Source organism: Aulonocara stuartgranti (assembly GCF_965226115.1).
Source record: "Aulonocara stuartgranti genome assembly, chromosome: 5".
In the NCBI taxonomy this organism is placed as follows: Eukaryota; Metazoa; Chordata; class Actinopteri; order Cichliformes; family Cichlidae; genus Aulonocara; species Aulonocara stuartgranti.
The window spans coordinates 26,966,632-26,985,000 of record NC_138943.1 but is presented as its reverse complement, the minus strand read 5'-3'; the positions used below and the strand labels follow the sequence as shown (position 1 = coordinate 26,985,000).

Below are 18,369 nucleotides of genomic sequence, written 5' to 3'. Positions count from 1 at the left end.
TGCTTGTTAGTATTACGTGTGTTTGTTTCTTCCTTCAGTGTACATGACTGTTATCCATCCTTTTGCGTACCTGATGAGTGCTGCTAAGCCTTTTAACTTTCTTTGTGTCATTGTCTTTCTGAGTCTCTTCAATAATGCAGTTTGCACTGGTTACTCATTTCTTTTTCCTCCACAGTTCAAAAACATGACAGCTCTCCCATTCCTCAGTGGAAAGAGTGGTCTAACATTTTCTCTCTTTTAAATACTTAAATTCTTCATGGCCACATTATGTTTAGCGTTATTAAAGTATTACCTATGCTTCCTGAACTCAAGCAAAAATCTCCAGCTAATTTCTTAAATGGCCACATTATCTGTACAAAAACCCACCCCACCCCACCCCCATCTCCACCTGAATTTTGATGTCTAACATCAATTTTTAATTGGCATCTGGCTGAAATGCTTCTGTTTAATCTAGAGGCCTGTGAAAAACAACTGCCTAGGGTGTTGCTGTTTTTGTTTCAGCAGTACAGTGTGTGTGTGTGTGTGTGTGTGTGTGTGTGTGTGTGTGTGTGTACACACTTTTCTGTATATTGTATATATGGTGTGTGTGTGTGTGTTTCAGGGGGATGCTTCTCGGTGCAGAGAGGCAAAGGGAGCAGTGCTTGCTTTTCTGATTATTTTTAACACTGTGACTCAGTCTGAGTCAACTTTATTAAAGATCCTTCTGCAGTGTTTGTGAACTCATTCATACAGATTCATTCATTTATTTAGAGGACCTCTATTCATAGTTGCCTTGTCTCTGGTCAGCAAAATGGGAAAAATTCACTTAGTGCTCTCGATTGCTGCAGAGAATGGAAACAAAATGGAACATTACCTTATACAAATAACAACAAAAAAAGAGTGTATTGTACTCACACTGAGTCTTCTGGAGACCAGCCCCACGCAACAGCATATCCCAAATTCTCCTGTCAAATTATTTTGTCAGGCTAACGGCAAACATTCCCGGGTCTGCAGGTCCATTTTGTTCATGCCGTCTGTTTTGTCCTAATCATACTGCAGCAGAAAGAAGAAGAGGAAAAAAAAAAAAAATATATATATATATATACACACACACACACACACACACACACACACACACACACACACACACACACACACACACACACAGTGGGGCAAAAAAGTATTTAGTCAGCCACCGATTGTGCAACTTCCCCCACTTAAAATGATGACAGAGGTCAGTAATTTGCACCAGAGGTACACTTCAACTGTGAGAGACAGAATGTGAAAAAAAAATCCATGAATTCACATGGTAGGATTTGTAAAGAATTTATTCGTAAATCAGGGTGGAAAATAAGTATTTGGTCACCTCAAACAAGGAAAATCTCTGGCTCTCACAGACCTGTAACGTCTTCTGTAAGAAGCTTTTCTGTCCCCCACTCGTTACCTGTATGAATGGCACCTGTTTGAACTCATCATCTGTATAAAAGACACCTGTCCACAGCCTCAAACAGTCAGACTCCAAACTCCGCCATGGCCAAGACCAAAGAGCTTTCGAAGGACACCAGGAAAAGTATTGTAGACCTGCACCAGACTGGGAAGAGTGAATCTACAATAGGCAAGCAGCTTGGTGTGAAAAAATCAACTGTGGGAGCAATCATCAGAAAATGGAAGACATACAAGACCACTGATAATCTCCCTCGATCTGGGGCTCCACGCAAGATCTCATCCCGTGGGGTCAAAATGATCATGAGAACGGTGAGCAAAGATCCCAGAACCACACGGGGGGACCTGGTGAATGACCTGCAGAAAGCTGGGACCAAAGTAACAAAGGTCACCATCAGTAACACACTACAACGGCAGGGAATCACATCCCGCAGTGCCAGACGTGTTCCGCTGCTGAAGCCAGTGCATGTCCAGGCCCGTCTGAAGTTTGCCAGAGAGCACATGGATGATACAGCAGAGGATTGGGAGAATGTCATGTGGTCAGATGAAACCAAAGTAGAACTTTTTGGTATAAACTCAACTCGTCGTGTTTGGAGGAAGAAGAATACTGAGTTGCATCCCAAGAACACCATACCTACTGTGAAGCATGGGGGTGGAAACATCATGCTATGGGGCTGTTTTTCTGCCAAGGGGACAGGACGACTGATCCGTGTTAAGGACAGAATGAATGGGGCCATGTATCGTGAGATTTTGAGCCAAAACCTCCTTCCATCAGTGAGAACTTTGAAGATGAAACGAGGCTGGGTCTTCCAACATGACAATGATCCAAAACACACCGCCTGGGCAACAAAGGAGTGGCTCCGTAAGAAGCATTTGAAAGTCCTGGAGTGGCCTAGCCAGTCTCCAGACCTCAACCCCATAGAAAATCTGTGGCGGGAGTTGAAAGTCCGTGTTGCTCGGCGACAGCCCCAAAACATCACTGCTCTCGAGAAGATCTGCATGGAGGAATGGGCCAAAATACCAGCTACTGTGTGTGCAAACCTGGTAAAGACCTATAGTAAACGTTTGACCTCTGTTATTGCCAACAAAGGTTATGTTACAAAGTATTGAGTTGTATTTTTGTTATTGACCAAATACTTATTTTCCACCCTGATTTACGAATAAATTCTTTACAAATCCTACCATGTGGATTCATGGATTTTTTTTTTTTTTTCACATTCTGTCTCTCACAGTTGAAGTGTACCTCTGGTGCAAATTACTGACCTCTGTCATCATTTTAGGTGGGGGAACTTGCACAATCGGTGGCTGACTAAATACTTTTTTGCCCCACTGTATATGTATATGTATGTATATTATATATATATTATATATTATATATTGCTCTGCATAAAAATTGCTCAGCTGTTCTGTTGTCAAAAGAATAATTGTCATTACTAGATATTCTTCATTCGCCAACTCCAAAGGGAAGGTTGAGTCAGCTTTTATGCTCCTGGTTTCTGTTACTCGTTTATGAAGTGTGGGTGTTGTGTCTGCGTTTTGACCGACTTCATTACAGATACAATGACTGTAGGCCTTGCTGTTATGTGTTGTGTCCTTATGTGGCAATATAAGACTGCCAGCCGAGTCCCATTCTTGTTCATTAGTCTGACTGATTATTCGAATCATTGGTTGCATTTTTAATTAATTTTTTTTTTTTTTTTTTTTTTTTGTCATAGTTTGTTGCACAAAAGGAAGATTTTCGAAGCATTTTGTGCTCTCTGGTCTGTTGATTATAAAGAGGTTGACAGGAACTCGCTCGCCAGAGAGAAAACATTGCCCCTAGTTAGAGTGGATATGTCTCTGTGTTTAAATAAAAATTATTGCAATGCACATTTCAAATTATGTGCGCCAGTTTGATTGTTGAAATATTAATGTTTCAAGAATTTCTGTAAATGTTGTTGCCCCAGGTCAGTGTCTGCAGGCCTCAACTCTCCTGCTAAGACCAACTCAATGGAAAAGAAACTGCACCTTAAAAGCAAAGAATTACAAGAAACTCAAGACAAATGTCACAAGGTGAGCATTTACAGCCTGTTTTGGCTCTCATTCTTTGTTTTGTTTTTTTACAAACCTTTGTTAACAAAGCTTTCAGCTTTAACGTAATTTAGTAAATCCACAGTATATTTTGTCTTCTGTCTCTGTTATTTTGGCAAACTCAAAATGCTCCTTTGATAAGCAAATAAATAACATTAACATATTCTGGAAAGAAGGCTTTTTATTTTTAGACAAACTGTGAAATTGGACTTCCATAGTTTGAAACTTTGTTTTGAGCAACATCACTTCATTATTCTGGATTTTATTAGCAGATTTCTTGTGTTTATTCTGGCTGACTGGCCTAACACAGATCAAGGAAGCGTCTGTTGGTGCTGTTATGAGCCAAGTTCATTTTGTAGTGTGAAAAACATAGCAGCTTACTCGTTTTAAAGCATTCTTGGTTGGCCATTTGTTAGAAAAATAATTTACAGCTAATGGACCCCTTATTTATAGTGAAGTAAATAGCCACTTTAAGTACCTTATGCTTCTGACGCAGGCAGAAGACAGCTGGGACACAAACCAGCAATGTTAATCAACCTTCAGGTGAAGATTTTAAATAAGTGATGTTTTCACTGCTGTGTTCAGATGGAGCAGGAAATCTCCAGGTTCCAGCGTAAGATGACTGACCTGGAGTCAGTGCTCCACCAGAAGGATGTGGAGCTGAAGGCCTCTGAGACTCAGCGGAGTATCCTGGAGCAAGACCTTGCCACCTACATTACTGAGTGCAGCGTGAGTCATACTGTACTACCAGCATGTCCATTTGTGTTTTATTGAATTAACCTCTTCTACCCTGGAGGCTTTCCATCTGTTATAAAAATGCATCTACCATTTCATGAAGACTGCAAGTGTAGTACAATCACTGAGGCATACAATAATGACTTAAGCATGACAATGCTATATGGGTTTAAGTTCTGTTGTACTAAGTATGGTAGAGTTGCAGTTGGCAACTTTTAGAACAGGTTAAACAAACAAAGTGTTTCCTTTCAAACTTGGGTTTTGATTTAGCAGAAATGTTGATGGCACTATTGGCCATAGTTTTTTTTGAAACTCCCTCTAGCCTTGTAATAAAAAAACTCTGTAAAAATTCCTGTTTAAGTGTCTGTTATACAACTTGAAGTTTTGCAGCTTTTACTGATGAAATTGTGGGTTGTTTTTTTCAATTGGAAATGTCAGACAGTAGCCTAGAGCTTAAGTAGTTGAAAAAAAAAGAAGGGTAGAATACTGTAAACTAACTTATTTTATTTTATTTTCTAAATCTTAGTGCACTTTGTGTTAGTCTGAAACACGTATTTGTTTGCAGAGCCTAAAGCGAAGCTTGGAGGAGGCACGAGTGGAAGTCTCTAGAGAGGATGACAAGGCCATGCAGCTGCTGCACGACATACGCGAACAGAGCAACAAGCTGCAAGAAATTAAGGAGCAAGTATGTAAATTTTCTCATTTAAATGATTCTGAATCCTCCTCCTCATCATGATAATGATGTGGGGCAGATGAAGAATTATTTCATGGACACTTCATGGTATTTATAATAAAACAGTCTAGTGAAATGGGGAAAAATGCCTTTAAACTGCATATGCATACTGTTTTTTGTTTTTTGGGGAAATTATTTGACACGGTGTTGTTTGTACCGTTGTAACTGATAGTGCAGTCCTTGAAAAAGGGATGAGATTACTTTTCCTCTCAGTGTGTCCCTGTCACACAGGGAGGGCTTTCCCTCTAAGGACTCCCTTGTCCTTAGCGCTCAAAGGTCATTCCTGCAGATGGCATAACTGCAAGGTACAAAAGTGGCGACTTGATCATTAATCTACAGATTCATTGACCCTTTAATTAGGGAGATGATACACAGTGTTTACACTTTTTAATATAAATTCATGATTTTAATTGAAAATTATAAATTGAACTGAGGTGAAAATTAAATCTGTACAAAAGAATTTTCGTTCTACCCAACTGAGGAGCTGGATCTGGTCATTATTTAGCTTGCATAACATGTGGTTGCTTTTACAGTAAATTTTATGTTTAATTTAATTAATTGTGTTAACCACTCTGTGCTTATTAACGTCAGGAGTACCATGCCCAGCTGGAGGAGATGCAGGTGACCATCAGGCAGCTGGAGGAGGATCTCTCCGCTGCCCGACGTCGCAGCGACCTCTATGAAGCTGAACTTAGAGACTCGAGACAAACAAGTGAGGAGCTCAAAAGAAAAGCTGTGGAATACCAACAAAGGATCCAGAAGGTATGTAAATGTGTATATGTTTTCACCATATATGTTTATAGTTCATGTCATGTCTAAATCTAAATTGAACCAAATAACAGGAACACTTTGTGCTTTGTATTTTTGATCTGCTCTAAAAAGCAAAGCACAAACCTGTTAAGAGGGATTGGAATGAAACTACAAGTTGCACAACTCATGAATTATGAACATGACTGTGTCACTTTACAGAGAAGATGATTTCTGTTTTGGCTTTTGATCATAAAATACAGTTGGATTCAAGTGAACTGCATTTCCTAGTTTGGGGGCATTTTACTTGGATATCAAGAGTTTAATATTTGACAGTTTTGTTGATGATAAAAACTATTAGTCTCATTTGAATCGGTACAGTCGTGTGGTTTGGAAGGGCCCAGAATGCCTCCCTTTGGAAGTGATCTGGGCATGGCAGACTGTGAGGAGATCCCAGAGCAGACCCAGGGTGCACTGCTGTAGTGATTACATCTCCCTGCTGACCTAAAAACAGGGGAGGGATCCTTCAGAAGAAAAAATGTGTGAAAAGTGCTTTCTCTGCTGCTGTCCTTACCCTCTTGCAGAATAAATGAATGATAATATGCATACTATAAATCAGAGAAAGGGCCTCATACACTTTATTGTAGGATATTGCAGTAAATATCAAATAGGTTTTTATTCATTCTCTTTCCATCATTAGTAATTTCTGGATCCAAGCTGTTTTTACTCATGTGAATCAAATATTTCAGGATGAATTTATGCTCAATTCTTATCATATTGTTAATGTTTTTAGGCAAAAGAGCAGGGAAAAGCTGAAGTGGAGGAGCTTCTCTCCAAACTTGAAAAGGTTTTCTTCCTTTTTCAAAAATGTGTACAGAGCTTACAGAACTGTATTTACCCCAAAGTTTGATTTTTTTTTTTTTTCCACTTTCTAAATTGTTTTTTATTCCCTTAAGACAAACTCTGAGCAGCAGGTGAAGATTCAGGAGCTCCAAGACAAACTGTCCAAGGTAGGTTTTTTCACAACTGTCTTTCATTGGGTTTTGTGTTGCTTGTTTTTTTACCTACATTTAAATTACTAAAGACTTTGGATTTTGTAATCTTTCCTATTTATCTGAAAAAGGAAAAAACAACAACAAAAAAGACCACTATTATATGTGTATGTATCCAGGATGAAGCTGTGCAGCCATTTCTGCTGTTGTTCCTTATTTATTCAGCAGAATTGCTTTTGTTTTTTGTCTTTTTTTTGGTTTGTTATGTTTTCTCTTTGTCCTAGTGGGCAGAAATTGCACAAGCATATCAATATGTTTGTCTGGGGATCTACTAACAACCTTTGACCTCCTGATTTTTCCCCAGGCAGTGAAAGCGAGCACAGAAGCCACAGAGCTGCTGCAGAATGTTCGGCAGGCCAAAGAGCGGCTGGAACGAGATCTGGAGCGCCTGAAAGGCAAAACCGACTCTAGTGACACTTTAAAACGTCGTCTTAGGGAGACGGAGGTACCAGACTGACCTGCTAATGCTAATGCTTTCTAGTCCTATGTTAAATAACCTTTTTGACAGTTGGACTACCCTACAATTTTCTGTGTAATTAGCCTTGCTACGTTTTTGTTGTGTAAGCAGGAGGGCAGGAAGACCCTTGAGAATCAGGTAAAAAGGCTGGAGATGGTTGAGCGTCGGGAAAATAAGCTGAAGGATGACATTCAGACCAAATCCCAACAGATTCAGCAGATGGCTGAAAAGATCCTGGTGAGAGCTACAGATAAGACTTGCTAATACTCTCCATCACTCCACCCCTAACTTCACCCCACTGCCTACTCAACCAGCCCTCTGTCCATTTATCCTCAACAGATATCGGAGAACATACATGTACACACTACATACTCTTCACTTAGATAGCTGAGCCATCACAAATGGCTACTAGTCATCCAGTATTGGTACATAAATAGGCTTTAACATATTCATGATTTTACCAGTGTCAGCATGAGCAGGCATCACTGCAGTCGACTTGTGGATTTCCAGCTTTTCCATGCAAGTTTCTTTTGTAATGTTTTTGGTGCAGTAGAGCATTTTGCCTAGTTTTTAATTCATCTGCTTCATCTGTGTTTTAGCATTTTTTTTTTCTTTGTATGTAATACAGAATTTGTGTGTATATGCCTATAAATTATTATTTTTGTTAAAATGTAGTTGTTGTTTTTTTATCTGTGGCCATCATGTTAGATTTATCCATTTACAACTGTAATTTGTCCAGGAACTGGAGGAAAACTTGAGGGATGCCCAGTCAACTGCCCAGAGGATGGAAACGCAACTGGTTCAAAAGGAAAGGCTTTATGAAGACAAGATCAAAGTGAGTCAGCTTAATGTTTCTCAGACTGTTGTAGATATTTTAAAGAAATATTAGCATATATGTTTGCTCCAGTCAGTTTTAGTCAGTCCTGACATTTCAAATAAGTGTAGCTTTGGATTAAATCAGAGCTGTCACATGTCTTACGGTGAGATGTGACACCACACTAATTAATATTTCCACGTCAGGTTATAAATTTACAACCATATCATTGAATGACTGCTTCACATGGGAGGCTGGAATCTAAATAGCAATGTGTCAAATTAAAACGGGATTTATTCACTGGTTCTCGCTCATCAAGGTTCTTGAGGCCCAGATGAAAGCAGACCTGGCTGACAAGGAGAGCCTTGAGGCCAGAAGGGCGCAGCAGGAGGAGGAGTCAAGGGAGAACTGTAAACTCATCAGTGAACAGAAAGCAGTAAGGCAACAAAACCTCATATCATCTCAGGCATTTGCTGTAAATTTTATACTCAGGTTGACACAAAGCCATATTTAAAACGAGTAAAGGTAACTTTAACTTTTGTGATATTAAAAGAAAAACAATATATGCAATTTATCGGCTGCTTAAAGTATTTTATTCCCTTTTACATATACTAAGCATTCCCAATCTAATCTCATTGGGTATAGGCTGTCTCTTATGCATTTATTTTAAGGATTAGACAAATATAATTTTTTGTTTTACACCATAATTTGTTATAGTACTATAGTAGTGATTTTTTTGTTTTGTTTTGAAATGTACAGGTTAAAAAGACAGATTAAATTAGAGTATCCTTCATGTTGCACTATAAAGGCTGGGCTCAAGTTCTAATCTGGTTAATATGGTAGACTTGAGGCAGTTAAGAAGCTTTTAGAGGTAGTCATCTGACATTGACAGTAGACGACTCAGGCAACACCTTAATAGTCTCTAATAGGATTTTTCTGAAGTAAAAGGTTTTTCTACCTTTAAAAAAAATGTGAATGTCCCATATTCTAGCCCGAATCTGGTTATCAGTCAGTGGAGAATATATCCTTGTGTTGGGATGTGATCTACAGCATGTTTTTGCACTTTCTTCTTTCCCAAAGACCATTAATGCTATGGATTCAAAGATGAAGAACCTGGAGCAGCGCATCGCCGAGTTGTCAGAGGCTAACAAGCTGGCTGCTAACAGCAGCATCTACACCCAGAAGAATATGTGAGTTAACTAGACCTTCTGCCCACACTGTGCTTTGATGAGTGTGTCCACACACATTGACTGCACTTACATCTTTGTGCAACATGGCTGATCTGTCCCCGCTGTGTGTATACAGTGTCATCTTTAAGATTAAGTACAGGAAATGCATTTTTCATGTAGTCTTAATAGAATATACAAACCTATTACCAAAGAAGTTAGTCTGCTCTACAAAAACAGAATTCAACAGCTTACTAACCATTTGAATGCTATTTAATTCAAAATGGTACAAAGATGACTTTAAACGCTAAAATATTTTCTTAGTTTCAATTATATACCAGTTACATATTTCAAATAACATACTGATATTAAGTAGCAGTAGGTAATAACTAAGTACAATACAAGCAATGCCAGAGTCTTTAGAAGGTAAAAAGTGAACAGAAAGAGCAAATTAATCAGCAATTCTCAATATAATGTCATCTACAATACATAATATTTTTAGATAATCCTGAGGAATTTCTCTATGCAGGCATCAACACTGAAATAAACATTATAGTTGTGAAACTAAGCTAAGGAGGACTTCAAATAAGCTTTTTAATCCATGAATGCACATTACAACTTTACCATTTGTTTGGAAAAGTAAATGCATATAAACAAGAAGCACTGCTTTTGGGTGTAAAATGGCAAGAATAATAACCATGCACGCTTTATTCTACTTAAGAGGAAAGATAAAGTTTTGGAGCAACATACAATGCCAGATTACATCTTTTTAAGGGAAGGCCTTGCTAACTTCAGCAAGAACATGGCAAACTACATTTTGTGTGCATTACTGCAGCATAGCTCTGCCATAAAATTATAAAACTCTGGCCTGCCTGCGCTTTTGCCTGCAGCGCGAATGGAATATTTTCCTGCACTGTGTTGTTGCAGCACGGGGGGAAAATATGCTTATTATATTATTAAATATGCTTCTCAGGTTCAACATTTGATAACTCGGCTTTGTAGTGTTTTCAAGGAAATATCAGGTTTACATTATTCACATTAATTTCAAATTTGAAAATAAAATGCAATTAATGTAAATAATGTGAAATTAATTTGCACATTTAATAGAATGAAAATGATTGCATTGTGCTTTTCTTTATATTTTATATCGTATCACGCTTGTTTAATACAATTAGAGATGCACAGACTCTAAATTTCTGTCTAATATTGATTTTTAAGATAATAATTAGTCTAATGGCAGGTACCGATGTTTTAAATTGCTGCACTGTTCATTTTGTATTAGTGCAATTAAATTGTTTACACATTAAGCTCCAACTTTTGTTTTACGAATATAAATTCAAAACAGGAGATATAATTGGCATTTGTTTGTATTTTTGTCAGGAAAGCCCAGGAAGAAATGATCTCAGAGCTTCGACAGCAAAAGTTTTATTTGGAGTCTCAGGCAGGCAAGCTTGAGGCCCAAAATGCCAAACTAGAGGAACATCTGGAGAAGATGAGTCAACAGGAGCAAACCAAGAGAACCCGGCTGCTGGAGCTGGAGAGCAGGCTGCGGGAGGTGAGGCAACAGGAGGCCGAGAGACAGTACAAAATCTGTTCAAGCTCAAGATTAACTAATTCACTTTAGCCGACACACAGTGTAGCCTTACTATCCACAAAAGGGATTAGGGCAGCTGATCAGCAAGCGAGCTCAGATGCTTTTCAGATAAACAGCTAATTAAAAACAGATCTGTAATGGCACTCTTTACAAAATTGCAGTTCTCTTCCTGTATTATCTCTGGAGCAGTGCTGTTTATTAGCTAACAACTGATAAAATCCTAAACCATAAGAAAATGTAGCAGGACCAGAAGTTCTGGCATGGACAGTCAACATTTTACCCTCAAACTGGATGACTGATAATTGCTTGCAAGCATTAAACTCAAGTTATACTCGTATGTATGTAATGTTTTCAGTCACTGAGAAGCGCACCCCTCAATTTCATGATGTCTTTATGAACCCATTGCAAATCTGCTCAATAAAAAGAAGTCCCGGCTTAATTTTGAGGAACACAATGCCCCCTTTCTTCTGAACGCTCTCACCCCCCAGTGTGCTTGTCTGTCGACGCTCCTGGTCGACAGCCTGCTGACTGGATGTCATATTCTACCTCCACACGGTCTTCGCTACTGAGACATGATACACAGATTGGCACTAATTGCTGGCCTCTCTGCACCCTCGCTTAAACACATACACACTGTCCTCACACACACAAATATGTACTTCAGTTGTGATCGGGCGTTCCATCTGTCAAACACTTATGAAACAGCTAAATGAACCCTTGTGTATTTTTCAGCAGACTGAATTTCTGTATTTGCCAGTAAGAAGTGCAGAACCTGAGATTAACTAAAAGTGCATATTCATTCCAGCAGTCTTTCATTAGTAGCACTCTGCTTTCCTAACAATGTGATTAAGGTTAAAGTTATGCTGAAAATGATATTCAAATACAAAGTGTTAAAGGTTCGATTTGTTCAATATCAACGCAGTATTCACACTAACCCTCTCTGTGTTGTAGATGGGCCTAGAACATGAAGAGGAGAAACTGGAGATTAAGAGGCAGGTGTCAGAGTTGACCCTGTCCCTCCAGGAGCGTGAGTCCCAAATCAGCAGCCTACAGGCTGCACGTCTTGCATTAGAGAGTCAGCTGCAGCAAGCTAAGACTGAGCTGGAAGAGACAACTGCTGAGGCTGAGGAGGAGATCACGGCCCTCAGGGTAAGACGAGCAAGAGGAAGCACACATGTATGCAATCACAGTCACCCAAAGTAATGGTGGTATTCACCATTTCCTATATATGGATATAAGCCTGTATTATTAATACAATAATAACTTTTTTTTATAGTGCTGTTAGTATGAATGGCATTCTTTACGATTACACATTATGCATACTCAGATTTGCTTGTATTTTTTCTTTTCATTTGCTCTTCTTCCAGAACCACAGAGACGATATTCAGCGGAAGTTTGATGCCTTAAGAGACAGTTGTTCAGTAAGTGATTCCACAGCCTTTTGTCTGTACTTTCAGCAGCAGGAGATAAAATTCTTCAAAGGTTTCACAAGACCCTTGAATATATAGTGATTCATGTGTAGCTGCAAAAGATTGTTCTAATGTAACAATGTAGTCTACTGAATCAATCTTTGGCAGCAAAATGCAGCTTGCTGTGCAGAGCACTCTGTTAGCATTTTACTGGTGAATTGTTTTTGTTTTATTTTTTATAAAAGGTGCCATTACAGTTGTCACAAAGACAAAAATCTTTTTGATGCGCAGCTAACACATTACTTCAGTTACCTCTGAGTAGTGCTGAGACCACTTTAATTCAACTGTTAGGTAGCTTCCAATTTGTGCAGTTCTTTTTAAAAATGTACTGTAAATGTAAGATGAACATGTCCATCTATCGTCTTCAACAAATTATCTTATTTGTCATTAGTGGTGCAACGGATCATGGTTGATCCGTAATCCGAACCGATCCCTATCCACAGAAGAAAAGAGAGAAAAAAGAAAAAAAAAAAAGTATGTGTATGGTGCGCGTGGTGGGTCTGACAAGCATAGTTATGGCCAGCGCTAGTGGTCCAAGTGGAGGAGCAGAGGAGTTTGCGGTATTTAAGCAGCCCTTTGCTGCCCAATCCGACCGGGCTAAAGCTATTACAAAAGCTATTGGGGTGTTTAGCTGCAGACGGGAGGCCGTATTCCGTTGTGCAAAACAAGGGGTTTAAACTGATAAACGTGCTTGAGCCATGCTATGATATCCCGTTGCGCGTCCACTTTAGTGGCAAGATCGTTCCAAGCATGTATGAGCAGCAAAAGTTTAAAGTTATGGCTGAACTGTCCCAGGCACCTTCTGTTGCCCTAACTACTACAAATGGGTGGACCTCCAGGGCAACGGAAAGCTACGTGACCGTGACAGCTCATTATATCACAGCGGAGTGCGATAAGTAAATGTGTTACTTATTAGGCATCACATGTTAAATTTTTGTCTTTTTTCTTTTTTGCTGATCCGAAAATTGATCCGATCCGTGACTTAAAATCTCCTAACCATGAGATTTTTGATCCGTTGCACCACTATTTGTCATGGAGTTAAAATAGAAACAAATTCTTATTATGTTACATTTAAAGTGAAACAACAGTTTTGTGGTTCATATGTGCCAAAAACATGTTTCCTATTTCTCTGACTGGAAATGACTTGCTGTCACTGTACTCATTACACCTGTAAATTATACTCACTACAGCTGTGCTATTACAATCCCACTTCCAAAGAAGTTGTGATGATATAAATTAAAAACAGAATGCAAAGATTTGGAAATCTCATAAATTTTCTATTTTATTCCTAACAGAATATAGAAAACTTTAAATCTTTAAACTGTAACATTTTACTCTGTCATGAAATATTTGAGGGATGTTTTGAAACTAAATCAGTTAATTAAGTGGCAGCAGATTGGGTAGCAAGAGAAGCAGAGTTTTTCAGAAGATGGACAGAGATTCACCAATTTGCCAAAACTCGCACCTACAAATAATATAATATAAGAATCTTAATTAGTATTGAACTATGAATATCTTGTCATCTATGGTGCATAATATCATCAAAATGTTCTGAGAATCTGGAGAAATTTCTGTGTGCAAGAGACAAGACTGAAGATAAAAATTCGATGCCTGTAATCTTTGTGCCATGAGGTAGCACTGCATTAGCAACAGATACAATTCCCTCCCAGAAATCTCTTCATGGACTCGGGAACATTTCTATAAATCACTGTCTATGATCACAGTTCACCGTGCCATCCACAAATGCAGGTTAAAGCTCTGTAACGCAAAGACGTCATATATGCACATGATCCAGAAACGCTGACGTCTTCTCTGGGCCAAAGTTCTTTTAAAATGCACTGAGGTTAAGTGGAAAGCTGTTCTGTGGTCAGATAAATCAAAATGTAAAATTCTTTTTGGGAAACATGGACTTCATGTCCTTTTGACTAAAGAGGAGAGGAACCATCTGGCTTGTTACCAGCGCTCAGTTCAAAAGGCTGCAGCTCTAATGGAATGAGAGTGCATCAGTGCTTGTAGAATTGGCACCATGCACATCTAGAAAGACACCTTCAGTACTGACAGGTGTATACAGGTTTTAGAAAATATATATGCTCCTATCCAGTCAATATCTTTTCCAGGGAAGGGCTTGCATATTTCAGCAAGACGATGCTAAACTGCATACTGCACATATTACAGAGTCGAGTTCTAAACTTCACCAATTGAAAACATTTTGAACATCATGAAATGAAAAAAATTGGAGTTAGAATTATTACAACACAGCCAGTTTTGTGCATAAAGCCTTAAAATGTGTTCTTGTTTGCACGTGTAAACCTTTACCTGTTTGTGCCTCCTCAGGTGATCACTGACCTAGAGGAACAGCTGACACAGCTTAGTCAGGAGAACGCCGAGTTGAATCGCCAGAACTTCTACCTGTCCAAACAGCTTGATGAGGCATCAGATGAGAGAGAGGATCGGCTGCAGCTCAGCCAGGAAGTGGACCGCCTGAGGAGGGAGGTGGCTGACCGTGAGATGCACCTCAACAACCAGAAACAGGTAACAAAAACCGTTTCCAGACAAATTGCTGGCTTCTCAGTGTGTTGAGTGTCATTCAGATGTAAATCATTTTCATGGTAATGTGCCTTGCTTCAGTGAGACATTGCCACAACACTTATTGAATGAGCCTGTTTTATGAACTTACAGGTGAGATTTGACAGTGACACATACCAAGTAACACTTAATATATTAGATCAGAGTTTTCTGCACAAGGCAATTCTATTTTTCTACTTGTTTTAATAACTAGAGGGGTTATATACTAGTATTTATGGGAACACTTCCATAAACATTACAACGCAGCACTGGTAAACAGATCAGACAATATTAAACTAGCTTATAAACTGTGCCTCTGTGTGGCTCAGCTGTTTGAACCGGTGCACACAGTGTAATTTGCTGTTCAATCTCGTCACCAGGTTTTATTAGAAGTAATTAATGAAGTTAGCACTTTTGCTACATGTCATGGATGGTTTTTGCTGCTGTCTAGTGCTGTATGGGGTGTTTAAGCTAAATGTCCTTCTGATAACTAAATGCATGCAGTCAGTGTCTTCTGTCAGCTTCGTGCCATTCACTCACGGTGCTGAGACCATCTCATACCAGCAGCTGAATAGGAAGGAGTGTATCTCTGAAACAGTCTAAACCTAAATTAAAAGATTAGATGCTTACCACAGGTTAGTAGATGGAGTAGAAAGATTCATTATTAATTGCTCAAATATTGCCAGCAGATTAAAAAAGCAACAATTTATAATCCTTTTTGAATTTAATTTACTTTTTTTAAAACACAATTTATTTGTATTTTTTGTCTGAAATATTCAAGGCCAGAGAACCTATTATGATGCATCATAGATCATTGAATAGAGACAACAATCACGTGGTATTGCCAAACGCTGAGAAAGATGTTCTCTTCAGTCTGTTATTTCATTTATGCTCTCAGAACATTGAGACACTGAAGACCACATGCAGCATGTTGGAGGAGCAGGTGGTGGAGCTGGAGTCCCTAAACGATGAGTTGCTGGAGAAGGAGAGGCAGTGGGAGGCTTGGAGAGCAGCTCTGGAAGATGAAAAAAGCCAAGCTGAGAGACGCTCCAGGGACATGCAAAGACTGCTGGACAATGAGAAGCAGAATAGGTGACATTCTTAAATTTATACTTGCGCTTATTACATAGAAAGTGGTCATTGTATGTCATTTCTATTTATAAATTAGTTTATTACAGTCATAACACTTTATTGTTGTGTTCAAAGGCTGCGTGCAGACCAGCGCAGCACTGAGTCTCGCCAGGCAGTAGAGCTGGCAGTCAAAGAGCATAAGGCTGAGATCTTGGCCTTACAACAGGCTTTGAAGGAGCAAAGACTAAAGGCTGAAAGTCTATCTGATACTGTGAGTCTGTTATCCATGAACTAACTTTAACCCCAGCTTCAATCTTTCAAAAATATGGTTTGACTTGTAGCTGGGATGAATTAGAGGTTAACAGGCACTCACATGTTCTCACAGCTCAATGATCTGGAGAAGAAACATGCCATGCTGGAGATGAATGCCCGTAGCTTACAGCAGAAGCTGGAGACTGAGAGAGAACTGAAACAAAGGCTGATGGAAGAGGTAGGAAGTGAAAGTCAATTAACCTGCATGATATTTCTACACATATATTTAAGAAACTTGGGTTTCTTGTTGTTACTTATTGTAACTATTGCTCTATTGCTGCTGTTAGCAAACTGTACCAAAAAGATTTGTGTGCTGGTGTTCATGCAGCAAGCAAAACTGCAGCAGCAGATGGACCTCCAGAAGAGCCACATTTTCCGTTTGACCCAGGGCCTGCAGGATGCTCTGGACCAAACCGACATGCTCAAGACAGAGAGGACCGATCTGGAGTACCAGCTGGAGAATATACAGGTGCTCAGTGCAAACCTCTGCAGTAAGATAAAATACTGTGGTCTCTGGGGAGGAGGAGTCCCAGCTGGATATTAAAATAGTGCCACTGATACCGGTGCATAAGAAGGATAAAGTAATCTTAAGTCATGCAATCCCAGTGGAAATTCTTCTCATAGCTGTCTTCAGAAGTATTTCCTTCTCTGAGCTTTTGTTTTCCTGCCTACAGGCGGTATATTCCCATGAGAAGGTGAAGATGGAGGGGACAATCTCCCAGCAGACTAAACTCATTGACTTCCTCCAGGCCAAAATGGACCAACCCACTAAAAAAAAGAAGGTGTGGGAAAATATTTACAAAATCTATGTACAAACCATGTTACATTAATAATCAGCTTCAAGGTAAAGCCAACTGAGTACTGTTTCCTCTCTGAGCAGGGTATATTTGGGCGGCGGCGGGAAGATGTAGGCACCACAACTAATGGGGCATTAGCTCCACAGGCCCAGCCAGCAGTTCCATTGCAGTACAGTGACATGAAACTAGCTTTGGAGAAGGAGCGCTCAAGGTGTGCAGAGCTGGAGGAGGCTCTGCAGAAGATGAGGATAGAGCTGCGGTCCCTCAGAGAAGAGGGTAAGGACGGAAATCTTGAGTGTTTTTAGTCTTTATAGTTTTTGTTTGTGTGGTGATTACTGAAGTGCCATGTAGCAAGACTAAAAATCTGTCAGAATATTTTATGTAGACAACACTGGATTGTGATCATCCCAGAAAAGGACAAAAGTTCAAATAAATACATCTACCCTCTAGTAAGCCCTTCAGTCTTTGCAAACAGTGTTCTTATAATTCCTTTTCCTCCCAAACTCCCAAAGCGGCTCATTTCAAGGACCATGTAGCCCCTTCCACACCAGCCCAGGCTCGACATCAAATCCTCATGTCAGCCATTGTCAAATCCCCAGAACATCAGCCCAACCCCAGCAGCCTGCTTAACCCCTCCACCCGCTGCAAGGAGACATCTACACCTGAAGGTTAGTCATTCACACACAGACCATAAACAAATATACAGCTCATCTAAATGCAGCCAAATTTGAACCTCAGATTCCCAAATTGAGGCTGTACAGTTTTCTTACAGGAGCATTCCACCTTATGCTAATAAATGGACTCCCCAATCACTTGTCTTGTTTACGTTGTGTTTTGTTTTGTTTTTTAAATGTGTGACCAGTTTCACAAAGCAGGATTATGAAGTGAAATAAAGTTGGATAACTGTTCTCAGAACATGTTAAGACTAGAACTCGCTCCAAACAGGAACATGGGCTGACACAAAGCAACAAAAATCATTGTTTTAGGTTTCATTCACGACATTTATCCAGCTGACTTTGTAATCCTGCTCGTGTCTGTCTCACAAAGCAAAGCAACAGTGGATTGGGCAGGTATCATTGGTTTTAGTCCAGGGTTTCCACCATCACAAAGCAAAATTATATCTTTTTATGCTGTTGATCACCATGGAAACTGAACATTTGCTGAATACTCTGTCATAGCTGTGTAGCTTGCTCAATAGATCACATCCAAAGGTATAAAGAAACAGTCTCCTAATAAACTTCTTTAGGAAAAACCTGAAATAACTATATTTGTATTTTCCAAATTATTGATGAGTCCATTAATACAGTGATTTTTATGATACAGAAGGTGCTTAGGGAGTACTTAGGGAATGTTGCTATACCCTAT

The 18,369-nt window shown here is 39.4% G+C and overlaps 1 protein-coding gene across 1 annotated transcript in view; it reads left to right on the top strand.

Annotated features, from left to right (window-relative positions):
• The window catches only part of cita (citron rho-interacting serine/threonine kinase a), a 42,451-nt gene that overhangs the window by 13,419 nt on the left and 10,663 nt on the right, over positions 1–18,369 (top strand). Inside the window, 22 exon segments of the mRNA XM_082532583.1 lie at positions 3,369–3,474; positions 4,078–4,221; positions 4,793–4,912; positions 5,552–5,722; positions 6,501–6,554; positions 6,664–6,717; positions 7,064–7,204; positions 7,328–7,453; positions 7,956–8,051; positions 8,350–8,466; positions 9,111–9,220; positions 10,577–10,751; positions 11,742–11,939; positions 12,158–12,211; positions 14,594–14,791; positions 15,723–15,916; positions 16,031–16,166; positions 16,281–16,385; positions 16,536–16,676; positions 16,882–16,989; positions 17,088–17,280; positions 17,517–17,672. Of these exon segments, the coding sequence (XP_082388709.1) occupies positions 3,369–3,474; positions 4,078–4,221; positions 4,793–4,912; positions 5,552–5,722; positions 6,501–6,554; positions 6,664–6,717; positions 7,064–7,204; positions 7,328–7,453; positions 7,956–8,051; positions 8,350–8,466; positions 9,111–9,220; positions 10,577–10,751; positions 11,742–11,939; positions 12,158–12,211; positions 14,594–14,791; positions 15,723–15,916; positions 16,031–16,166; positions 16,281–16,385; positions 16,536–16,676; positions 16,882–16,989; positions 17,088–17,280; positions 17,517–17,672 (2,897 nt within the window).